A 25,974-nucleotide genomic window follows, 5' to 3' on the forward strand; every position below is an offset into this window, starting at 1 on the left:
AGCAATTAAACACTGGAATGGTAGATCGGCAGAAGATGAATGTGCAGGTAGAGATACTGGGGTGCAAAGGAGGAAAATAAATAAATAAATACCAGTATGGGGATGAGGTAGGACATGACTTGTTTTAATAATTTTCCAGAGCTATTAGATATGCTTGGGAGGGTGCACTGTCTCAGCGTCCAGGCACATGTTGGGCCCAACACTATCAGTCATTTGAAAGTTTAAACTGTCTAGGATAGGCACCCTATGACATTGCAATATCAGATTTGCTACTTACACTGAAAATAAATCTGACTCTCCTCTCTGGGTCAGTTAGCAAGAACCAATTAAAGTTCATATTTTGGTTTGGCTATTGTGCTTCTATGTTGGAAATGTATTATTTCTCATATCAACTAATGGCAGTTGGACATCTACAGTGTTTTCAGAAAGTATTCATACCCCTTCACTTATTCCACATTTTGTTGTATTAAAGCCTAAATATCTCATTTACAAAAGTATTCACACCCCTGAGTCAATACATTATGATAATCACCTTTGGCAGTGATTACAACTGTGAGTCTTTCTGGGTAAGTCTCTAAGAGCTTTGCACAGCTGGATTGTACAATATTTATATATTATATTTTACAATTCTTCAAGCTCTGTCAAGCTGATTGTTGATCATTGCTAGACTGCCGTTTTCAAGTCTTGCCATAGATTTTCATGTAGATTTAAGAACATTCAATGTCGTCTTGGTAAGCAACTCCAGTGTGTTTTAGGTTATTGTCCTGCTGAAAGCAGAATTTTTCTCCCAGTGTCTATTGGAAAGCAGAAAACTAGGTTTTTCTCTAGGATTTTGACTGTGTTTAGCTCTATTCCATTTATTTCTATCCTAAAAAACTCCCAAGTCCTTGCCGATGACGAGCATACCCATAACGTGATGAAGCTACCACCATGCTTGAAAATATGAAGAGTGGTACTCAGTGATGAGTTGTTTCGGGATTTCACAAAGTCAATGATTCCAATGATTCCAAGCACCACCCCCCTGCTGGTCTGAAAAACACCCCTGTAGGTGTTACCTTCCACCACACATGAGGACATCGGCAGATTGAGAAGCAGACCATGCAAAAAACACACATATCTTTAGTTTAAACAGATGGATTTTGATGGGGATTTCTTTATTATGCCAATTATGCTGCTGCTCCCTAGGGGTGGGAGGTGTGCAGTCAAAGCATCATTTACCCTAAACTGTGTCCTAAACTGTGTCCTGAGCACTAAACTACTAGCCTAGTCAAGCAGACTGACCACTATCTAGTTTCACTGATATGTGATATCAGAATTCACATTGCTACTAAACTACCTCAGGTTATTTGTTTTGTTATAATACAGAGTCAGTAGGAAAGCAGAGATGTTTTATTCATGACAGATGTAAACTAAAGACTTGAAAATGAAAACATCTTACAGTGCAAATAACACGTTGAGAAAGTGACTAGAGAGAGAGAGACTGTTGGCAGTTTGTTTACAAAAGGGACATTCATTTTCATTGTGGCTTTGGCCATGTTTCAGGCTGACTACCTTGCAGACGCCTGCCAGAGTTCACACGTGGATAGGTGTTCAACAGATCAGCTTCCCACATCACATAGCAATCTGATGCATCATTTAGCATTAAGAGGCAGTGTCAGGAAGTCAGAGTTCACACGTGGATAGGTGTTCAACAGATCAGCTTCACACATCACATAGCAATCTGATGCATCATTTAGCATTAAGAGGCAGTGTCAGGAAGTCAGAGTTCACACGTGGATAGGTGTTCAACAGATCAGCTTCCCACATCACATAGCAATCTGATGCATCATTTAGCATTAAGAGGCAGTGTCAGGAAGTCAGAGTTCACACGTGGATAGGTGTTCAACAGATCAGCTTCACACATCACATAGCAATCTGATGCATCATTTAGCATTAAGAGGCAGTGTCAGGAAGTCAGAGTTCACACGTGGATAGGTGTTCAACAGATCAGCTTCCCACATCACATAGCAATCTGATGCATCATTTAGCATTAAGAGGCAGTGTCAGGAAGTCAGAGTTCACACGTGGATAGGTGTTCAACAGATCAGCTTCACACATCACATAGCAATCTGATGCATCATTTAGCATTAAGAGGCAGTGTCAGGAAGTCAGAGTTCACACGTGGATAGGTGTTCAACAGATCAGCCGACAATGATGTATCACGCAAAGCATTTGTTGATGCAATGCAATGTCTGCAATATGGTCGGCCTGGAACGTAACCGTTAACATTAAGAGGCAGTGTCGGGAAGGCAGTCAGCACATGAGCCTTACCCTATTACCTTAACCAAGTGGGAAGGTGGCATTTACCACAAAAGACAAAGGAAAATCCACTTGAACGCCCCTCCAACTGGTAATTACTAGTCTATCACCCCTGAGCTACAACTTCTCCCAAATGCTGACCTCTGATGTCACCTGCTAAGGAAATGAACTCGATAACAGCATTTTCAGCAGTTAAATGCAACGAAACCTTATTAAAAGCAATCTATTTATCTATCGATCTAATCTAATATGGCTTTTGAAATCTAGAATTATTTAGCAAGCATGATGGCTGTACTTTGTGTTTATGGTTGTCGCAGCTGGTTGGCCATGAGACAAATCAGTGTTTCCCAATAAGTTCTAAGCATGTGAATGCACTTCACAAGGTTTAAATGACAGATTCCCACTTGGTTATGAATGCAGCATTAGATCAGATAAGTAGGTCTCTGAGGGATGTAGTGAAGAAGGCAGAGACCAGCAGACACACCAACAGTGGGAGGGACAGAGCGATGGAGGGCGGTCCTGCGTTGCGGACGATGGAAAACCGACAGGTACCGACATTCATGGCTTTGTCCACCGCCACCAGCTCCACTGTCAGAGAGCAGCACGAAGCGTTGAATGCTGCTGCAACAACCGTCTGCTTCAGGTCCGTGTGGGTGAGGCTGCCTACGCCCTGGAGGTGTGTGACTCTGGTGATGCCCGTGCCATTGACGCCGTCTGTCAGGTTGGCAGAGAGCTGCCAGAAGGCGGAGCTGCAGGCTGCTGGGTCAGCTGGGCAGTCGACCACCGAGACGCTGACCACCTCACACTGGGGAGGGGGTGACATCTGTCACCTGCAATGGGGGGGGGAGATTAAGTGATGAGGAGAAAGAGAGACTTGGGTTCTATCAGTCTAATTCTGGCCCAGAGATTTGGTAGCACTTTCTCTGACCACCAGAGTACATGTGCGGCTGAGCTTCAACACTCTTAAAGAGGAGCTGAACTCAAAAAAAGACTTACTTGGTTGTAAATGGCCTACAAGGCATCGCTATTAGTCAAATACATGTTTTATTAAACAATATATACATATTATTTAACTAGGTAAGTCAGTTAAGAACAAATTCTTATTTACAATGACGCCTTGTCCAGATATCTTTTGTTGGCAATTTGCATAGAAAATGGATGCCTGCTACAGTGCGTTTCCACTGAAGGTCTTGTCATTAAAAAAAGCTGGACGGAATGACGTCACACCTACAACAACTTTTTAGCTAAAAACCTAGTGTTGGTTAAAATAATAAAGTAGTTGAGTTGATCCATTTAGGGAAATGGATGAATGAACTGCAGACAGCCTGTTTGCCCTCCTACCTATCTGGTTCATGTCTCAGGGAGCCTGCAAACGCCTGCATGGACAGAATGCAAGAATTGACTCATATCTCGCATATTCTAATCATTCTAATGTGCCAACGTGTCGCCACAGTCAGCTCCATGATGAAACTTGCACTCTAGTAAATCTGAAATAATTGGATGTTGAAACTTGTATCCAGCCAATCTGAAATTCAAGGCGAAGCAATTCAGGGATTCTGGAAAGTAAGGACAAGGATCCTGCAAAGACACATTATTTTTTATAGTTGAAATATAGATTTAGCAAGCTGTTAGAATCACATGCCCTGCATACCTTCACAATTATTATTCATTTTGGTCGAATGAACCTGGATCAATAGAACTCGCCTTTTGACTACAAAGTGTAAATAGGATAATTTTGGTCATAGAGTCAGTTTTGATCAAAACAGAGATGAGTAATTGAGGTCATGGCTTTTTACCTGAGGGTTGGGTTTTGATTTCAAATCTCTGGCCTACACGGGACCACTGCCAGGCACAGTCTAATCACAGTTGACACTAATTATACAGAGTACAGGTGCCAGTTGTGCTGCCGCACAATTATTTCACAGCCGATCTAACCATTAGCATGCAGAGCTTTGGAATTGTTCATACAACAATCTATTGTCACAAATGCTTTCTGTTGAAAGAATTTGTTTTTAAATTATAATTTTTTAAAAATAAAAGGCTTGTAATTTTATCCAACTCAAACAACTTCACATTCGTGAGCTACGGTTAGCATCAAACAACTTTCATCAGAGATATGGATATATGATGATGCTTATGTCTCCGCCCTAACAATGAGATTCTTTGTCCACGAAACAGAACGGCGGGCTGTCAAGCACCTGCCATTTACAGGTTCTGATTCCTTCATTTATGTTTCGAGGTTGGACTTTAGCACACTAGCACGGTTAGCAGTGTGCTTAAGGTTAAGATATATTTTTTTAAGAAGATAAATTGTAGAAATAGGCAGAGTTTATGACTTTGTGGCTGTGGTAACTTGTGACGACCAGGCACAAAGTGTTTTTTCTCAAAGTTGCAGAGATGTCACATGTCCTATTTATAACAGTACACTCATAAACTAATCACTGTAAAACTTAGAGTAGATCACATCCCCAGGTGGCTCCTTAATTGGGGAGGACGGCTCATAGTAATGGCTGGAACGGTATCAAACACGTCGTTTCTATGGTTTCCATGTATTTGACAACATTCCATTCACTCAATTTCAGCCACTGTTATGAGCCGTCCTCCCCTCACCAGCCTCCTGTGATGCCAGGTTACCTTGGTGGTGTATAGACAGGTGCCGACATTCATGGCTTTGTCCACCGCCACCAGCTCCACTGTCAGAGAGCAGCACGAAGCGTTGAATGCTGCTGCAACAACCGTCTGCTTCAGGTCCGTGTGGGTGAGGCTGCCTGCTCCCTGGCGGTGTTTGAGGCTGGTGATGCCTGTGCCATTGACACCGTCTGTCAGGTTGGCAGAGAGCTGCCAGAAGGCAGAGTTACAGAATGCTGGGTCAGCTGGGCAGTCGACCGATGAGACACTGACAACCTCACACTGGGGAGGGGTGAAATCTGTCACCTGCAGAAAAGAGAGAGAGAGAGAGAGAGAGAGAGAGAGAGAGAGAGAGAGAGAGAGAGAGAGAGAGAGAGAGAGAGAGAGAGAGAGAGAGAGAGAGAGAGCGAGTAATCATGGTGAAGAGGGAGAAGAGATAAGGAAAGGAGGCTATTTAGAAGTGGACGGGCCCATACAGTGGCCCATACGGTGGAGACGGGCCCAGTGGAGACGGGCCCATACAGGGAGAGGGCGGGCCCCATAGAGTGGAGACGGGCCCATAGAGTGGAGACGGGCCCATACGGTGGAGACGGGCCCATAGAGTGGAGACGGGCCCATAGAGTGGAGATGGCCCATAGAGTGGAGACGGGCCCATAGAGTGGAGATGGCCCATAGAGTGGAGACGGGCCCATAGAGTGGAGATGGCCCATAGAGTGGAGATGGCCCATAGAGTGGCCCATAGAGAGATGGCGAGTGGAGATGGCCCATAGAGTGGAGACGGCCCATAGAGTGGAGACGGCCCATAGAGTGGAGATGGCCCATAGAGTGGAGATGTGGAGATGGCCCATAGAGTGGAGATGGCCCATAGAGTGGAGATGGCCCATAGAGTGGAGATGGCCCATAGAGTGGAGATGGCCCATAGAGTGGAGATGGCCCATAGAGTGGAGACGGGCCCATAGAGTGGAGACGGGCCCATAGAGTGGAGATGGCCCATAGAGTGGAGACGGCCCATAGAGTGGAGATGGACCTTATAGGCCTGTCAGCTCTCTAGTGTATCTTTATATATCCACATTCTAGCATATCTACTAAATCTATTTGTATATACACTGAGTGTACAAAACATTAAGAACACCTTCCTAATATTACACCCCCCCCCCCCCCATGTACACTACAAGGTGTTGAAAGTGTTCCACAGGGATGCTGGCCCATGTTGACTCCAATGCTTCCCACAGTTGTGTCAAGTTGGCTGGATGTCCTTTGGGTGGTGGACCATTCTTGATACACACAGGAAACTGTTGAGCGTAAAAACCCAGCAGCATTGCAGTTCTTGACACAAACCAATGCGCCTGGCACCTACTACCATAACCCACTCATAGGCACTTAAATATTTAGTCTCCACCCTCTGAACGACACACATACACAATCCATGTCTCAATTGTCTCAAGGCTTATGAGTCCTTCTAACCCAGAGGTGGGCAAACTTTTTGACTCGCGGGCCACAATGGGTTCTAAAATTTGAGAGAGGGGCCTGTCTCCTCCCCTTCATTTACACTGATTGAAGTCGATTTAACAAGTGACATCAATAAGGGATCATAGCTTTCACCTTGATTCATCTGCTCAGTCTATATCATGGAAATACCAGGTGTTCTTAATGTTTTTTACACTCAGTGTAGATATATCTACATATCTGAGGTTACCTTGGTGACGACAGAGAGGCGCAGGACGGCGTAGTTGGAGTCGGACGCCCGGGGCCACAGCCTCGATGGTCACGGTGACGTCTGTTCCTGAGGGGTGTTGGCGGGCACCGTGATGGTCAGTTCACCGGTGGCGTTTCCTCCGGTGGTCACAGCGATGCTGATAAGTTAGCAGCAGCAATGGGTTAGCATTAAGTGGGTTAGCATTAAGTGGGTTAGCATTAAGTGGGTTAGCATTAAGTGGGTTAGCATTAAGTGGGTTAGCATTAAGTGGGTTAGCATTAAGTGGGTTAGCATTAAGTGGGTTAGCATTAAGTGGGTTAGCATTAAGTGGGTTAGCATTAAGTGTCAATACAAGTGATGCCAAGAGAGGACAATAATTAGTCATGTTGAGTCATTTTTCCAGCATAGAGAAGCTGTTTTTGAACAGATAACCATACAAAAGACCATACAAACAGATCTGGGACCAGTCTCAGGATATTCCAGCCCTGATCCCTACCTGCTAGGGACGTTCATTTCTAAGTCTCGGTCGTTTCTGGCACTGATTTTGTAGCTGCCTCCAGTGGCGTCGGTCATGACGGTGAAGGGAAGGGTGAAGGGTTTACCAGGCTCCATGCTTCTGTCCACCACGGCCTGAGAAGACAAGAAGAACACGAAAGAGGAATTGTTGAGGAGCTGTTGTGAGGTCCACTTTTGAAAATGTCTATGACCATGGTTTTGTCTAACACTATCCCAACATGCAGTATAGACAGACTCCTTCACCATTTACAAATGAAAGGCGTTTTTCAATGTAAACTTACCTTGATGGTAACCTTGGAGACGGACATCTGAGTGGTGGACTGTCTCTGGAACACGGTGGAGGAGACCACATCTGTCCCGTTCAGCAGCACCACAAACTCCCCCGCAGGGACCTTGGTTACCGTAACTAGGAACTCCCCGTTGCCCATGTCTTCCAGGGCCCCACTTACGACCTCTGACCCTGACACTGTCACCAAGGCAACGTTGGCCACCTTGACAGAGGCTGGGCCCTTTCTGCCCAACACTGATACCAACAGCATGGCAGGCATACCTGGGAGAAGGAGAGAAGAAGGAGAACGGGGAGGAACGGAGGGAAAGAGAGGGAGAGAGAGAGAGGAGGACGAGTGTAGGGGTAGGGAGAGAAAAGAGGAGGAGAGAGAGAGAGAGAGAGAGGAGGAGAGAGGAGGACGAGTGTAGGGGTAGGGAGAGAAAAAGAGGGATAGAGAGAGAGGAGGATGAGTGTAGGGGTAGGGAGAGAAAAGAGGGAGAGAGAGAGAGAGAGAGAGGACGAGTGTAGGGGTAGGGAGAGAAAAGAGGGAGAGAGAGAGAGAGAGGACGAGTGTAGGGGTAGGGAGAGAAAAAGAGGGAGAGAGAGAGAGGAGGACGAGTGTAGGGGTAGGGAGAGAAAAAGAGGAGAGGGAGAGAGAGAAGAGTGTATTTGGCTAAAAATACTTGAATCAGTCATAGAGCCCATTGCCCTTTATGGTTGTGAGGTCTGGGGTCCGCTCACCAACCAAGACTTCACAAAATGGGACAAACACCAAATTGAGACTCTGCACGCAGAATTCTGCAAAAATATCCTCTGTGTACAACGTAAAACACCAAATAATGCATGCAGAGCAGAATTAGGCCGATACCCACTAATTATCAAAATCCATAAAAGAGCCATTAAATTCTACAACCACCTAAAAGGAAGCGATTCACAAACCTTCCATAACAAAGCCATCACCTACAGAGAGATGAACCTGGAGAAGAGTCCCCTAAGCAAGCTGGTCCTGGGGCTCTGTTCACAAACACAAGCACACCCTACAGAACCCCAGGACAACAGCACAATTAGACCCAACCAAATCATGAGAAAACAAAAAGATAATTACTTAACACATTGGAAAGAATTAACAAAAAAAACAGAGCAAACTAGAATGCTATTTGGCCCTAAACAGAGAGTACACAGCGGCAGAATACCTAACCACTGTGACTGACCCAAAATTAAGGAAAGCTTTGACTATGTACAGACTCAGTGAGCATAGCCTTGCAATTGAGAAAGGCCGCCGTAGGCAGACATGGCTTTCAAGAGAAGACAGGCTATGTGCTCACTGCCCACAAAATGAGGTGGAAACTGAGCTGCACTTCCTAACCTCCTGCCCAATGTATGACCATATTAGAGAGACATATTTCCCCCAGATCACACAGATCCACAAAGAATTCGAAAACAAATCCAATTTTGAAAAACTCCCATATCTACTGGGTGAAATTGCACAGTGTGCATCACAGCAGCAAGATTTGTGACCTGTTGCCACGAGAAAAGGGCAACCAGTGAAGAACAAACACCATGGTAAATACAACCCATATTTATGCTTATTCATTTTATCTTGTGTCCTTTAACTATTTGTACATTGTATATATATATATATACTATGACATTTGTAATGTCTTTACTGTTTTGAAACTTCTGTATGTGTAATGTTAACTGTTCATTTTTGTTGTTTTTCACTTTATATATTCACTTTGTATGTTGTCTACCTCACTTGCTTTGGCAATGTTAACACATGTTTCCCATGCCAATGAAGCCCTTGAATTGAATTTAATTGAATTGAATTGAGAGAGAAGGAAAATTATCTTGAAGGGTGTGGCTATGTAACTGTTGACATCGATTATTACAAATTACAATTAATGGCTTTTTATGACTTTGATTAAATCGGCTTTATAAATGAACATAATGCATTGTTTTGACCCACACAACATCAAAGAGGGCCAGCCTACTTTCTGATAGAGAATGCAGCGATGCAAAACCTCTCGCCAGTGAGAAAAACGATGTGAGCAATGATCATAATGATCGCAATGATCAAGCCTCTAACGGCTTTAATGAAGTGGCAGCTGCATTCATGTAGATGATGTCGCCATGATGTCGCCTTAGTAAAATTGTGATTGACAGATTACCTGCTTGATATGGTAATGATGATGATTAAGATGATGTTGTAGTGACTTACCTGCTTTTGGACGGCCAGAGATGAGGGCGTATCCTGGGTGAGGTCCCTCGAAAGTCTCCACAAAGTCATAAATGAAGGCAATGGTACTCTGACCTGGACACACACACACACACACACACACACACACACACACACACACACACACACACACACACACACACACACACACACACACACACACACACACACACACACACACACACACACACACACACACACACACACACACACACACACACACACACACACACACACACACACACACACAGTCAGGGCTGTATTCTCTCCCTTCTCTTATGGCTCTAACAGACCTGGGGTGAAATACTTTTTGACATATTTGTACATGATTTAAAATAGTTATGGTTAGGGTTAGGTAATGAGTTAGCTAAAAGGGTTAAGGTAAGGGGAAGCGTTAGCTAACATGCTAAGTAGTTGCTAACATGCTAAGTAGTTGCTAACATGCTAAGTAGTTGCTAACATGCTAAGTAGTTGCTAACATGCTAAGTAGTTGCTAACATGCTAAGTAGTTGCTAACATGCTAAGTAGTTGCTAAGTAGTTGCTAATTAGCTCAAATTGTTCTGGTGAGTTATGAACAAGCAACCTTTGGGATGCGAGAAGATTGCGTAATACACCCACCCATCCACCATGACCAAACATTATTTCCTTATAATTCACTGTATCACAATTCCAGTGGGTCAGAAGTTGACATACACTAAGTCGACTGTGCCTTTAAACAGCTTGGAAAATTCCAGAAAAATATGTCATGGCTTTAGAAGCTTCTTATAGGCTAACTGACATCATTTGAGTCATTTGGAGTTGTACCTGTGGATGTATTTCAAAGCCTACCTTCAAACTCAGCACCTCTTTGCTTGACATTATGGGAAAATCAAAAGAAATCAGCCAAGACCTCAGAAAACAATTCTAGACATCCACAAGACTGGTTCATTATTGGGAGAAATTTCCAAACACCTGAAGGTACCAAGTTAATCTATACAAACAATAGTACGCAAGTATAAACACCATGGGACCACGCAGCCGTCATACCGCTCCGGAGGGAGGCACGTTCTGTCATCTAGAGATAAACGTACTCTGGTGCGAAAAGTGCAAATCAATTCCAGAACAACAGTAAAGGACCTTGTGAAGTTGCTGGAGGAAACAGGTACAAAAGTACCTATATCCACAGTAAAACGAGTCCTATATCAATATAACCTGAAAGGCCGCTCAGCAAGGAAGAAGCCACTGCTCAAAAACCGCCATAAAAAAGCCAGACTATGGTCTTGGGCTTGTAGTAGATTGTTTAACAGGTGGCAGACAATGTGAGAAGGCTTGTGAACTATATTTCCATTGTATCTGAGAGGAGGAGGGACATTTATGATGAAATGAGTGGTATATAAACCAATGTACATGGTATTATGACCAGAGCTCTCATAAATAAACATTCCTGACTATTGTAGCTGGGCCTCCGTTTGATTCATTACAACCAGTTTCCTACAAATTCTGGGTTGACTCGGAACCAGTTTTTTTCTTGCTTTTTATTACTTACTTTTTAAAACTGAATGGTTGGTTAAGGGCTCATGAGTAAGCATTTTACGGTAAGGTCTACCTACACCTGTTGTAGACTCAGCAAAAATAAAAACATCCTCACTGTTAGCTGCGTTTATTTTCAGCAAACTTAATGTGTAAATATTTGTATGAAGATATCAAGATTCAACAACTGAGACATAAACTGAACAAGTTCCACGGACGTGACGAACAGAAATTGAACAATGTGTCCCTGAAGAAAGTGGGGGTCAAAATCAAAAGTAACTGTCAGGATTTGGTGTGGCCACCAGCTGCATTAAGTACTGCAGTGCATCTCCTCCTCATGGACTGCACCAGATTTGCCAGTTCTTGCTGTGAGATGTTATCCCACTCCTCCACCAAGGCACCTGTAAATTCCCGGACATTTTTGGAGGGAATGGCCGTAGGCCTCACCCTCCGATCCAACAGGTCCCAGACTTCTCAATGGAATTGAGACCCGGCTCTTTCGCTGGCCATGGCAGAACACTGACATTCCTGTCTTGCAGGAAATCACGCAAAGAACGACTAGTATGGCTGGTGAAATTATCATGCTGGAGGGTCATGTCAGGATGAGCCTGCAGGAAGGGTACCACACGAGGGAGGAGGATATCTTCCTGTAACGCACAGCGTTGAGATTGCCTGCAATGACAACAAGCTCAATCCGATGATGCTGTGACACACCTCCCCAGACCAACTCCAAATCGATCCCGCTCCAGAGTACAGGCCTCGGCGTAATGCTCATTCCTTTGACGATAGATGTGAATCCGACCATCATCCCTGGTGAGACAAAACCGTGACTCATCAGTGAAGAGCACTTTTGCCAGTCCTCAGTCTGGTCCAGCGACGATGGGTTTGTGCCCATAGGCAACGTTGTTGACGGTGATGTGATGTCTGGTGAGGACCTGCCTTACAACATACCTACAAGCCCTCAGTCCATTCTCTCTCAGCCTATTACGAACAGTCTGAGCACTGATGGAGGGATTATGCGTTCCTGGTGTAACTCAGGCAGTTGTTGTTGCCATCCTGTTTCTGCAGGTGTGATGTTCGGATGTACCGATCCTGTGCAGGTGTTGTTACACGTGGTCTGACACTGCAATGACGATCAGCTGTCCGCTCTGTCTCCCTGTTGCGCTGTCTTAGGCGTCTGGCCACATCTGCAGTCCTAAGGCACGTTCGCACAGATGAGCAGGGACCCTGGGCATCTTTCTTCTGAGTCAGTTGAAAGGCCTCTGTAGTGTCCTAAGTTTTCATAACTGTGACCATAATTGCCTACCGTCTGTAAGCTGTTATGTCTTAACGACCGTTCCACAGGTGCATGTTCATTAATTGTTTATGGTTCATTGAACAAGCATGGGAAACAGTGCTTAACCGGTTAAGACTCTAGGGGCAGTATTTCATTTTTGGATAAAAAGACGTGCCCGTTTTTAGCGCAATATTTTGTCACGAAAAGATGCTCGACTATGCTTGGAATTGATAGTTTTGCAAAGAAGACACTCTGACGTTTCCAGAACTGCAAAGATTTTTACTGTGAGTGCCTTAAAACATAACCTACAGGCAAAACCAAGATGTTTGAGCGACCAGGAAATCAACAGGATTTCTGATGGCACGTTTTCCATGATCGCCTTATATGGCTGTGAATGCGACAGGAATGAACGGACACTTCCTATCGTTTCCCCAAGGTGTCTGCAGCATTGTGACGTATTTGTAGGCATATCATTGGAAGATTGACCATAAGAGACTACATTTACCAGGGGTCCCGCACGGTGTCTGCGTGGAAATTGGTGCGCAAAAGTCACCTACCAGTATTTTTCCATCCGAATCTGAGAACAATGCAGGCTTCCAGGAATGGCATTTCAATGAAGAGATATATGACAAAACACCTTGAGGATGGATTCAAACAACGTTTTCCATGTTTCAGTCGATATTATGGAGTTAATTCGGAAAAAGTTTGACGTGTAGGTGACTGAATTTTCGGTTAGTTTCGGTAGCCAAATGCATAGTAACAAAACGGAACGTTGTGTCCTACACAAGCATCTTTCAGGAAAAACTGGACATCTGCTATGTAACTGAGAGTCTCCTCATTGAAACATCTGAAGTTCTTCAAAGGTAAATTATTTTATTTGATCCCTTTGCTGGTTTTTGTGAATATGTTGCGTGCTAAATGCTAACGCTAAATGCTAAGCTAGCTATCACCACTCTTACACAAATTATTGATTTTCTCTGGTTCTAAAGCATATTTTGAAAATCTGAGACGACAGGATTGTTAAGAAAAGGATAAGCTTGAGGATAGGCATATTTATTTCATTTCATTTGCGATTTTTAGAAATCGCTAACGTTGCGTTATGGTAATGAGCTTGAGGCTATGATTACGCTACCGAATACGGTGTGGGTAGGACTAACAGGTTAAACCCTTTACAATGAAGATCTGTGAAGTTATTTGGATTTTTACGAATTATCTTTGAAAGACATGGCCCTTAAAAATTGACTTTTCTTTTTTTGAGTTTATTTGGTGCATGTGACACATTTGAATGGATTATTTAACCTTTTAGGGATAGGGCTGTCTACTGCCCCCGCTGGAGTAATTGCGTGCCCATGGTAAACATAATAATTTTTTGTCAAAAGTTGCTAATATATGCAAATAAAAAATATTATTGAATAGAAAACACTCTAAAGCTTTTAAAACCGTTTAAATTGTGTCTCTGTGTAAAGCAGAACTCTCAAAATATGCATTCTCCCAAACTATCTCTTCTCATCTGAAAAGTTGGGCCACCTTTGACGTCATCACAAACACCCTCCACAAACAGTTACAGCTCCCAGAACAGTCTCCACGTGTTCAGCGTGATCTCAGCTTTCAATGGGGCTCGTCATTGTGAGAATCGCCCGCTCGCGAGAGTTTGAGCACGCGGTAAGCTCCCAGTCAATCAAAAACAGCTGTCACTTTTCTGTGCGCAGTGGTCAAGTCCTCTCTTTCTTCCAAGATCGATTGAACGGTGCCTGTGTTTCTGTTTGTTCTCAAAATTGCTGTACACCTTTATAACATGTTAACGCTTGATTATGAAGTTAGTTTGACAAGTTAACTAGACATATAATATATAATTTCAACGTTTTGGTGCGCAACTACTTCAATTTTGCGTAAATTTCGACCGAAATGTGGGTATTTTGAGAACCGAAAGACGTAGACTTGAAAACTAAACGCTGGTTTGGTAAGTATAATCCCTTCCAGGTCGTTTGATGGAAGAACAACAAAGGTAAGGGAATATTTAATGTATTAATTTTGGGTTTCTGTCGACTCCAAGATAAAGGAGTCATTATGCTACTGTGGGAGTGCCGACTCCATATTATAGTCTAGTGAACGCAAAATGTAACGTTAAAATTAAATGTAACAATGCAATTGCATTTAGAAGAAGTGTATCTTGCTATACATATGTAAAACATGCATATTTAGTCAAAGTTTATGATGTGTATTCCTTGTTAGCTGACGTTATCTGCCGGGGCTATCGTCATTTCTCAGGACATTTGAGTAGCATTTTTTGAACGATGCATCATTGTAAACAGAGATTTATGGATATATATAGCATATTATTGAAAAAAAATGAATGTACTGTGTAACATGTTATATTACTGTCATCTGATGAAGATTTCAAAAGGTTAGTGAAATGATTTTTCTTTTAATCCTGCGTTTGTTGATTGCATATTTTTTCCTACTTGGCTATGCAAATGAGCTATTTACATAAATATGTGCTATGTTTTCGCCGTAAAACATTTTAGAAATCTGACTTGCTGGCTAGATAAACAACTTGTTTATCTTTCATTTGAGCTATTTTACTTGTTAATGTGTGGAGGTTAAATATTTTTAGGAATATTTCTTGCGTTCCCTGCGCCACATTCCAGCTGGGGGGTGGGGGCGCGTTCCCAAATGGGAACTGGTGTCTCTAACAGGTTTTAACCCCAGGTCTGGGCTCTGTGTGTATCCAAGCTGCCATCTAGTGTTGTTACGGATACAGTTATCCTGTGTGTGTGTGTTTCTTTTCTCTCCTTCTCCCTTCACAGGTGAAAATCATCACTCCCCAATCAGTCAACAATCAGAAGACACACCTCCTCCTATTTCCTGACCTATCACAGTTCCTTCCCCATGGTTTAAAAACCCCATCATTTGTTTGTTCTAAAGCTCAGCTCAATCTCTAGCTCAATCTCTCTGTAAATGCCATGTCTGTAGGTCTCTGTGTTTCACTCTCGCTTTGTGTCTTAACCTCTCTTTTGTTTAAAGCACCTCCATAGCACTTTGTCATCACCTGTGAGTATTGTTTTTTATGGTGTTTGTTTGCTGGTGGGAAAAGGGGGAAACCAAGACAAGTCGCCCATGGGCATACACTACCCGTAGGTGAACTTTGTTAAATACACTAGTTAGAACTGGGCGGACCACCCACTGTATTTTTGGTTAGTTAGTTAGCTGTTGTTAAAGTAGGCTAGTCTAGCTTAGGGGTGTGTTTTTGTATATTTATTGTTTCTTTCCTTGGGTCCAGCTCAGCCCCTTTTCCTGCTCCCCCATTACCGTGTGTTTATAAATAAACCTAGAGTTTGACGGTAGATTTCTGTTGTCGTGGTTATTTCGTTCACACTTTTACTTTGTCACAATAATAATTTGCATGAGTTATGTTACGGATCTCATTACCATCCCCTAGACTGTCGGGCCAAAAGGGATTCGTAACAAGTGTTGAGCGTGAGCATAACACACATATTTAATAGAACAGACGTATCTCTATGGTAACTCACCAGTGACCTTCAGTGTGTAGGGCTGGTTGGAGTTCATGCTGATTTCCCATAATCCTGTCTGTTTGTTGGAGGCCAGACGGACCCGGAAGAGGTTGCCCACCGTCTGGACAGTCCCCAGTTCCCCGTTGGCCTCATTCTGTTTCTGGGTCACACCTGTAGGGGCAAGGAGGGTGACAGTCAAATAGGATGACAGTCAAACATACTGTCAATGGGATATACCTGATTCACGATACCTTGTTAAAATGTGCTTTGTGCTTTAAAAACATTAAGATAGCTACATACGTAAACACGCATAACAGGTCAACTGTAACCATTAAGGAGGGAAAACTAACCTTAGATCAGTGTCTAGGGGAAATGTCATCCTATTCAGTTAGGTGAACCTTTACCTGAAAACTGATATTAGATCAGTGTCTAGGGGAAATGTCATCCTATTCAGTTAGGTGAACCTTTACCTGAAAACTGATATTAGATCAGTGTGTAGGTGTTGGAGGTTCCCACCTGCAGGGTTCTTCAGGGTGAAGGTGAGGGACTTTCCAGTGATGTAGATGGTGATGTTGTTCAGAGACTCATCCAGCAGGAAGGAGAATGTCTCAGCTTTGCCTGGGTTCCTCGCTCGCTGTAGGACTGTCACCTGAGGAGGAGGAGGACAGAATGAGAGAGGAGGATAGAAAGGGTATGTTGTTGTTTTATTGTAAGGGTAGGCAGGGTAGCCTAGTGCTTAGAGCGTTGGACTAGTAACCGGAAGGTTGCAAGTTCAAACCCCCGAGCTGACAAGGTACAAATCTGTTGTTCTCTCCCTGAACAGGCAGTTAACCCACTGTTCCTAAGCCGTCATTGAAAATAAGAATTTGTTCTTAACTGACTTGCCTTTTAAAATTAAAATAAAAAATGATCATAGATATAACAATTATGTCTAGGCATTTCTAAAATTCATTGTTTATAAAGCACATGTTTTTTAATTGATTAAGTTTTAAATGATTTCAAATCAACTACTCATCTAAAACAAAATGGCCACCAGTGTTGACTCACCAGAGCGGAGGTGGAGGAGTCGATGATGACGTCAGTGGCCTGGGGCAGATTTTCCTTGGTGACTCCAATGGCCTGACCACCAGACGCCAGCGCCAGGTCCTTGTAGGTCTCGAATGTAGCTGCCCTGGACTCTACTCCACTTCTCCTCCTTCTAGCACCAGCACCATCACCAGTCATGAAGAAAGACACCTGGAGAGACACAGGTGTGTTTGAGAGAGTTTGCCTGGTCGTATTCATTAGGCACCAAACGAAGAATGAAAGAAAAAAGGGAGTGTCTACCTCTCCGATAAGAATGGCTTGTTTTTGTTTGCCGTTGGAAAACATTTTGCTGCGTTTTGCTACTGTGTGACCTAATTAATAAGATCCTGAACTGCAGGACATGGTTTCTTCTAAAACAGGAAGTGTTTGAGGAAGTGCTCACGGTTGACTTGGTACTCCTGATCAGGGCCAAGATGGTGTCCCTTAACGCAATGTCCTTGGCAACGGCATCTGTGAAAACATAGATGTGGGACGACGCTGGAGCACCGGTCAGCGCCAACTGGAGAGAGAGAGAGAGAGAGAGAGAGGGAGAGAGGGGGAGAGGGAGAGGGAGAGGGAGAGGGAGAGGGAGAGGGAGAGGGAGAGGGAGAGGGAGAGGGAGAGGGAGAATGCTTAGTATCTTTATTTATTGTCAGGTGCATTATAAAAAGGAATGGGATTATATCTGAAATCTGATTGGAATATAGCCATGTCAATCACTGTACCTGTAGGCCTGATAAGCACATCTCAGGGAGGTCTCCGCCTCCATCAGCTTTGAGTTTAGCGATCTCTGTTTTCATAACATCAGGGTTTGTCGTTCTTATTAGGGGTCCGAACTCTACACACACACACAAACACACACTGATCACTAACCACTTCCTGACTTAACTACAAACCGCACCAGCATTTCGGTGAATGCCAGAGTTTGTCAGTGATGTTTTGCTAAGGAGAATGCTTGGTGGAGTGTAAAGCCAGCTTTACTTGGGTCGTTGAATGGGACCAGGATGTACTGGGAGGGCTCATCCTGTGTTCCCTTTTTGCTGTCGATGATCTCATTGACAACTCTCTTGGCTTCAAGGATGTCATCCTTCATGCTCCCCGTGGTGTCGATCACAAAAGCAACCACTGCCGATCGTGCTATGCCCATGAAGCTGTGGGAGAGAGAGAGATAAAGAGGGAGATTGTGAGTAACTTCAACATGAGTAATTCCCTCTTCCCCCCTCTCCTCTCCTTCACCCCCCTCTACCCCTCTCTTCCCCTTCACCCCTCTCCCCCTTCACCCCCTCTACCCCTCTCTTCCCCTTCACCCCCTCTCCTCCCCATTTCCCCCTCTTCCCCTCTCCTCCCCTTCTCCCCCTCTAGCCCACTCCTCCCCTTCTCCCCCTCTACCCCTCTCCTCCCCTTCTCCCCCTCTTCTCCTCTCCCCCACTTCACTCCCCTCTACCCCTCTCCTCTCCTTCACCCCCTCTACCCCTCTCTTCCCTTCACCCCCTCTCCTCCCCTTCACCCCCTCTACCACTCTCGTCTCCTTCACCCCTCTACTCCTCTCCTCTCCTTCACCCCCTCTACCACTCTCCTCTCCTTCACCCCTCTACTCCTCTCCTCTCCTTCACCTCCCTCTACCCCTCTCTTCCCCTTCACCCCCTCTCCTCTCCTTCACCCCACTCTACCCCTCTCCTCTCCTTCACCCTCCTCTACCCCCTCTCCTCTCCTTCACCCCCTCTACCCCTCTTCTCTCCTTCACCCTCCTCTACCCCACTCCTCTCCTTCACCCTCCTCTACCCCTCTCCTTCACCCTCCTCTACCCCTCTCCTCTCCTTCACCCCCCCTCTACCCCTTCCTCTCCGTCACCCTCCTCTACCCTTCTCCTCTCCTTCACTCCTCTACCCCTCTCCTCTCCTTCACCCTCCTCTACCCCTCTCCTCTCCTTCACCCTCCTCTACCCCTTCCTCTCCTTCACCCCCTCTACCCCTCTCCGTACCGTAGGTAGTTGTTGTCACCGGCGGCTCCCCGGATGTCGTCCAGCAGCCGGAGGGTTGCGGTCGTTGCCACGGTGACAGCAGCAGTGTGCAGGGCCACGTTGTCAGAGCGACGCTCATCCTTGCTGATGCCCCCACGAGGAACCTCAGAGCTGGTCAGGTCAGCTGCACCTCCATGACTACACTTACCTGGGGAGGAGAGGTGATGATGGGTGTTATACAGAGAGTGTGTGGGTATCTGGGGAAGGTAGCGTGTGTGTGTGTGTGTATGTGTGTGTGTGTATACCTTTAGGCTTAGCTGCGGAGAAGATCCCCATGTACCCAGAGGTGAGTTTCTTCTCATTAAGAATGTTAGGCAGGATGGAGTTGGAACAGAACCCCCCACTGGCACAGTCACTGCAGGTCGGGGTGCTGACATCTACCGAACCAAATCACAATATTTTCTTATAAAATAACAGTTAACTAAATTGTCAAGGGACATCATTTACCACCACAAATCATTAACCCCCCCCCCCACACACACACACACGCACACACACATACATACACACACACACACACCTAAACCCTAAATGGGCGTGGTGGTCCTTTCTCTTACCCATACATAATTCCCTCAGACTTTTCTGCTTTATCTCGCTCTGTTGAACATCGGAGATTATATGTGTTTGTGTCCCTCTCTGTCTGCCCTTTAGACTCCTGTAAACCCTTAATGACCTCATTATCATATGAAGCCAGAGGTGGCAGCAGATTTCTCTCTTTGTCCCTCCTTTTTAACCTGCTGTCATACTTTTCTCTAACATTCCAAGAACGCCTCCCTCCTTCCTTCCTGCAATACCCCCCTTCCCCCTTCCTTCCCTTCCCTACAACTCCCCACCCTCCCTCCTTCCTTCTCTGCCCTACCACCCTCTCTCCTTCCCTGCCCTATCACCCTCCCTCCTTCATTCCCTGCCCTACCACCCTCTCTCCTTCCCTGCCCTATCACCCTCCCTCCTTCATTCCCTGCCCTACCACTCTCTCTCCTTCCCTGCCCTATCACCCTCCCTCCTTCATTCCCTGCCCTACCACCCTCTCTCCTTCCCTGCCCTATCACCCTCCCTCCTTCATTCCCTGCCCTACCACTCTCTCTCCTTCCCTGCCCTATCACCCTCCCTCCTTCATTCCCTGCCCTACCACTCCCTCTCCTTCCCTGCCCTACCACCCTCCCTCCCTGCCCTACCACCCTCCCTCCCTCCCTCCCTACCACCCCCACCCTCCCTCCTTCATTCTCTGCCCTACCACCCTCTCTCCTTCCCTGCCCTATCACCCTCCCTCCTTCATTCCCTGCCCTGCCACCCTCTCTCCTTCCCTGCCCTATCACCCTCCCTCCTTCATTCCCTGCCCTACCACTCTCTCTCCTTCCCTGCCCTTTCACCCTCCCTCCTTCATTCCCTGCCCTACCACTTTCTCTCTCTCTCTCTCTCTCTCTCTCTCTCTCTCTCTCTCTCTCTCTCTCTCTCTCTCTCTCTCTCTCTCTCTCTCTCTCTCTCTCTCTCTCTCTCTCTCCTTCCCTGCCCTATCACCCTCCCTCCTTCATTCCCTGCCCTACCACCCTCCCTCCCTCCCTGCCCTACCTCCCTCCCTCCCTCCAGTTGGATCCCATGCGTCGCTATCCTCGTTGCTGCATTAACTCAAGCCCTCCCTACCTGCCAGGTTTTCCAGTGGGAGATCGGGCGGATCAGGTTGGCGTAGGGTTCAGTGTATCCCAGATCCACCCAGTTACTGTGGCTGTAGAAGTCCTGACAAAACACAAGCATGTATTATATACCAAGTCTGTGTCTGTGGGAAAGCTATATATCTAATTCCCTATTACACCCACCTCTAGACAGAAGTTAAGTTGGTTCAGATGGTAACACTTGAGCCAAGGTGAAATATGAAATTGAGAAATTAGGTGAGATAGGTGTTTTCTCCCCCCATCTTCCTCCATCCTTTTAGTCCTTACCTGATCTCCTTCATTCCTGGAAGTTCAGACTTTCTCCCTCTTTCCCTTCCACCCCTTTCCCACTCATCTCTCTCCCTCTCCCACTCCCCTCTCTCCCTCTCCCACTCCCCTCTCTCCCTCTCCCACTCATCTCTCCCTCCCTCTCCCACTCATCATCTCTCCCCTCCCACTCCCACTCATCTCTCCCTCTCCCTCTCCCACTCATCTCTCTCCCTCCCACTCATCTCTCTCCCTCTCCCTCTCCCACTCATCTCTCTCCCTCTCCCACTCCCACTCATCTCTCCCCTCTCTCCCTCTCTCCCACTCATCTCTCTCCCTCTCCCACTCCCACTCATCTCTCCCCTCTCTCCCTCTCTCCCTCTCCCACTCATCTCTCTCCCTCTCCCACTCCCACTCATCTCTCCCCTCTCCCTCTCCCACTCATCTCTCTCCCTCTCCCACTCATCTCTCTCCCTCTCTCTCCCTCTCCCCACTCCCTCTCTCCCTCTCCCACTCCTCTCTCTCCCTCTCCCACTCTTCCCTCTTCCTCTTCCTCTCTCTCCCTCTGCCACTCCTCCTTGTTCCTCACTCTCTCTCTATCTCTCTCCCACTCCTCCTTCTTCCTCTCTCTCCCTCTCTCTCTCTCCTCCTCCCTATTCCTCTCTCTCTCTCTCTCTCTCTCTCTCTCTCTCTCTCTCTCTCTCTCTCTCTCTCTCTCTCTCTCTCTCTCTCTCTCTCTCTCCTCTCTCCTCTCTCCTCCCTATTCCTCTCTCTCTCTCCCACTCCCACTCCTCTCTCCCCTCCTACTCCTCCCTATTCCTCTCTCTCCCTCTCCCACTCTTCCCTCTTCCTCTCTCTCCCTTTCCCAATCCTCCTTGTTCCTCTCTCTCTCTCCCTCCTCCTTCTTCCTCTCTCTCTCTCTCTCTCTCTCCCTCTCCCACTCCTCTCTCTCCCTCTCCCACTCCTCCCTCCCTCTCCTTCTCTCTCCCCTTACTTGCAGACAGGGCTCTAATCACACTGGTGCGACAAAAAAATGTCTTATTTGATTTATTTATTTGTAAAAAAAATGTCTTTAACCTTAATTTTACTAGGCAAGCCTTAAGAACAAATGTTTCATTACAATGATGGCCTACCGGGGAACATTGTTCAGGGGCAGAGAGACAAATGTGTACTTTTTTAGCTCAAGGATTCGATCCAGCAACATTTCGGTTACTGGCCCAACACTATAACCGCGAAGCTACCTACCGCTCCATACACAAGTTAGGAGCACAACAAAACATTTAGGAGCACTAGAAAAGAGTTGTACTGTGTGCAGTCCACTCCCCAGTGTCTCTCTAGCTACCTGTAGTGTGTACAGTCCTCTCCCCAGTTTCTCTCTAGCTACTTGTACTGTGTCCAGTCCTCTCCCCAGTGTCTCTCTAGCTACCTGTAGTGTGTACAGTCCTCTCCCCAATGTCTCTGTAGCTACCTGTACTGTGTCCAGTCCTCTCCCCAGTGTCTCTCTAGCTACCTGTACTGTGTCCAGTCCTCTCCCCAGTGTCTCTCTAGCTACTTGTACTGTGTACAGTCCTCTCCCCAGTGTCTCTCTAGCTACTTGTACTGTGTCCAGTCCTCTCCCCAGTGTCTCTCTAGCTACCTGTAGTGTGTGTAGTACTCTCCCCAGTGTCTCTCTAGCTACCTGTAGTGTGTGTAGTACTCTCCCCAATGTCTCTCTAGCTACCTGTAGTGTGTGTAGTACTCTCCCCAGTGTCTCTCTAGATACCTGTAGTGTGTGTAGTACTCTCCCCAGTCTCTCTCTAGCTACCTGTAGTGTGTGTAGTACTCTCCCCAGTGTCTCTCTAGCTACCTGTAGTGTGTGTAGTACTCTCCCCAGTGTCTCTCTAGTACTCTCCCCAGTGTCTCTCTAGCTACCTGTAGTGTGTGTAGTACTCTCCCCAGTGTCTCTCTAGCTACCTGTACTGTGTACAGTACTCTCCCCAGTGTCTCTCTAGCTACCTGTAGTGTGTGTAGTACTCTCTCCAGTGTCTCTCTAGCTACCTGTAGTGTGTACAGTCCTCTCCCCAGTGTCTTTCTAGCTACCTGTAGTGTGTACAGTCCTCTCCCCAGTGTCTCTCTAGCTACCTGTAGTGTGTGTAGTACTCTCCCCAGTGTCTTTCTAGCTACCTGTAGTGTGTGTAGTACTCTCCCCAGTGTCTCTCTAGCTACCTGTAGTGTGTGTAGTACTCTCCCCAGTGTCTCTCTAGCTACCTGTAGTGTGTATAGTACTCTCCCCAGTGTCTCTCTAGCTACCTGTAGTGTGTGTAGTACTCTCCCCAGTGTCTCTCTAGCTACCTGTAGTGTGTGTAGTACTCTCCCCAGTGTCTCTCTAGCTACCTGTAGTGTGTGTAGTACTCTCCCCAGTGTCTCTCTAGCTACCTGTAGTGTGTATAGTTCTCTCCCCAGTGTCTCTCCAGCTACCTGTAGTGTGTGTAGTACTCTCCCCAGTGTCTCTCTAGCTACCTGTAGTGTGTATAGTTCTCTCCCCAGTGTCTCTCCAGCTACCTGTAGTGTGTGTAGTACTCTCCCCAGTGTCTCTCTAGCTACCTGTAGTGTGTGTAGTACTCTCCCCAGTGTCTCTCTAGCTACCTGTAGTGTGTATAGTTCTCTCCCCAGTGTCTCTCCAGCTACCTGTAGTGTGTGTAGTACTCTCCCCAGTGTCTCTCTAGCTACCTGTAGTGTGTATAGTTCTCTCCCCAGTGTCTCTCCAGCTACCTGTAGTGTGTGTAGTACTCTCCCCAGTGTCTCTCTAGCTACCTGTAGTGTGTGTAGTACTCTCCCCAGTGTCTCTCTAGCTACCTGTAGTGTGTATAGTTCTCTCCCCAGTGTCTCTCCAGCTACTGGAAATGTTTGCATATCCCCTCTTTCACCCCCTCCATCTCTCTCTCCTCTTACCTGTAGTGTGTGTAGTACTCTCCCCAGTGTCTCTCTAGCTACCTGTAGTGTGTGTAGTACTCTCCCCAGTGTCTCTCTAGCTACCTGTAGTGTGTGTAGTTCTCTCCCCAGTGTCTCTCCAGCTACTGGAAATGTTTGCATATCCCCTCTTTCACCCCCCCCATCTCTCTCTCCTCTTACCTGTAGTGTGTGTAGTACTCTCCCCAGTGTCTCTCTGGCAGCCTGGAAGTTTTCCCTTTGAACGTTGGCCTTGATGCTGGCCACCCCATCAGTTATAAGGCGCCTGCCCTCAGCAAACGCCTCTGAGTTGAAGTGATGGGCTGGGCTGTTATAATAAAGATTATGATCAATTGGTTTCATGTAGAACATGACTGTAGGAGTGATACACCAAATGTTCACTTGGACTGGCACAATAATGACAATGATTCATTGTTTATATAGTTCATACATTCGATCCACTAGAAGAAGGGTGTATGAGTGATGCACATCCTAAACCTTTACAATAAGGTTCTTAGGTTTAAAGGATTTGAGAGCATCATATGACATGTGCTGGATAAGAAACCTAGTTCAATAAAGATGTATTTATTTTTGTAGTTAAAAAAAATATATATACACTACCGTTCAAAAGTTTGGGGTGACTTGGAAATGTCACATTTTTTTGTCAATTAAAATAACAGCAAATTTATCAGAAATAAAGTGTAGACATTGTTAATGTTGTAAATGACTATTGTATCTGGAAACATATGTTTTTTTAATGAAATTCTACAGAGGCGTACAGAGGCCCATTATCAGCAGCCATCACTCCTGTGTTCCAATGGCACTTTCTGTTTGCTAATCCAAGTTTATCATTTTAAATGGCTAATTGATCATTAGAAAACCCTTTTGCAATTATGTTAGCACAGCTGAAAACTGTTGTTCTGGTTTGATTACAGGCTCAAAATGGCCAGACACAAAGAACTTTCTTCTGAAACTCGTCAGTCTATTCTTGTTCTGAGAAATGAAGGCTTTTCGATTGTGAGAACTTGCCAAGAAACTGAAGATCTCGTACAACGCTGTGCACTACTCCCTTCACAGAACAGCACAAACGGGTCCTAACCAGAATAGAAAGATGAGTGGGAGGCCCCGGTGCACAACTGAGCAAGAGAACAAGTACATCAGAGTGTCTAGTTTGAGAAACAGACACCTCACAAGTCCTCAACTGGCAGCTTCATTAAATAACACCCTGCAAAACACCAGCCTCAACTAAAACAGTGAAGAGGCGACTCCAGGATGCTGGCCTTCTAGGCAGAGTTCCTCTGTCCAGTGTCTGTGTTCTTTTGCCTATCTTAATCTTTTCTTTTTATTGGCCAGTCTGAGATATGGCTTTTTCTTTGCAACTCTGCCTAGAAGGCCAGCATCCCAGAGTCACCTCTTCACTGATGATGTTGAGACTGGTGTTCTGCGGGTAATATTTTATGAAGCTGGCATTAGAGGACTTGTGAGGTAACTAATGAACTTATCCTCTGCCACAGAGGTAACTCTGAGCCTTCCATTCTTTGGTGGGCCTCATGAGAGACAGTTTCATCATAGCGCTTGATGATTTTTGCTACAGCACTTGAAGAAAAAATGTAAAAATAAAGAAAACCCTTGAATGAGTAGGTGTTCTAAAACCCTTGAATGAGTAGGTGTTCTAAAACCCTTGAATGAGTAGGTGTTCTAAAACCCTTGAATGAGTAGGTGTTCTAAAACCCTTGAATGAGTAGGTGTTCTAAAACCCTTGAATGAGTAGGTGTTCTAAAACCCTTGAATGAGTAGGTGTTCTAAAACCCTTGAATGAGTAGGTGTTCTAAAACCCTTGAATGAGTAGGTGTTCTAAAACCCTTGAATGAGTAGGTGTTCTAAAACCCTTGAATGAGTAGGTGTTCTAAAACCCTTGAATGAGTAGGTGTTCTAAAACCCTTGAATGAGTAGGTGTTCTAAAACCCTTGAATGAGTAGGTGTTCTGAAACCCTTGAATGAGTAGGTGTTCTAAAACCCTTGAATGAGTAGGTGTTCTGAAACCCTTGAATGAGTAGGTGTTCTAAAACCCTTGAATGAGTAGGTGTTCTAAAACCCTTGAATGA

The 25,974-nt window shown here is 45.6% G+C and overlaps 1 protein-coding gene across 1 annotated transcript; it reads right to left on the reverse strand.

Moving 5' to 3' along the window:
- Window positions 1-1,374: 1,374 nt before the first annotated feature.
- On the reverse strand, window positions 1,375-20,741 carry LOC124013010 (von Willebrand factor A domain-containing protein 7-like). The gene is made up of 15 exons (XM_046327115.1): window positions 20,667-20,741; window positions 19,271-19,402; window positions 18,987-19,173; window positions 17,987-18,156; window positions 17,731-17,843; window positions 17,409-17,525; window positions 16,988-17,176; window positions 16,457-16,589; window positions 15,959-16,111; window positions 9,625-9,717; window positions 7,420-7,688; window positions 7,119-7,252; window positions 6,623-6,779; window positions 4,933-5,232; window positions 1,375-3,128 (listed from the first exon to the last, which is right to left on the reverse strand). Exons 2-13 carry the CDS (start codon window positions 19,299-19,301, stop codon window positions 6,692-6,694), a joined length of 1,677 nt encoding a protein of 558 aa, XP_046183071.1. The 5' UTR covers window positions 19,302-19,402; window positions 20,667-20,741; the 3' UTR covers window positions 1,375-3,128; window positions 4,933-5,232; window positions 6,623-6,691.
- Window positions 20,742-25,974: the final 5,233 nt, after the last annotated feature.

This window comes from Oncorhynchus gorbuscha, linkage group LG24 (assembly GCF_021184085.1).
Source record: "Oncorhynchus gorbuscha isolate QuinsamMale2020 ecotype Even-year linkage group LG24, OgorEven_v1.0, whole genome shotgun sequence".
In the NCBI taxonomy this organism is placed as follows: domain Eukaryota; kingdom Metazoa; phylum Chordata; class Actinopteri; order Salmoniformes; family Salmonidae; genus Oncorhynchus; species Oncorhynchus gorbuscha.

Bases quoted from the DNA above. Each gene is read 5' to 3' on its own strand.
- LOC124013010 (XM_046327115.1), bottom strand. From the start codon at position 19,301: ATGGGGATCTTCTCCGCAGCTAAGCCTAAAG. The intron at 7,689-9,624 runs GTAAGTCACTAC...TCCTTCTCCCAG, and splicing joins CTCTGGCCGTCCAAAAGCAG to GTATGCCTGCCATGCTGTTG. The intron at 7,253-7,419 runs GTAAGTTTACAT...TTGTCTTCTCAG, and splicing joins TCTCCAAGGTTACCATCAAG to GCCGTGGTGGACAGAAGCAT.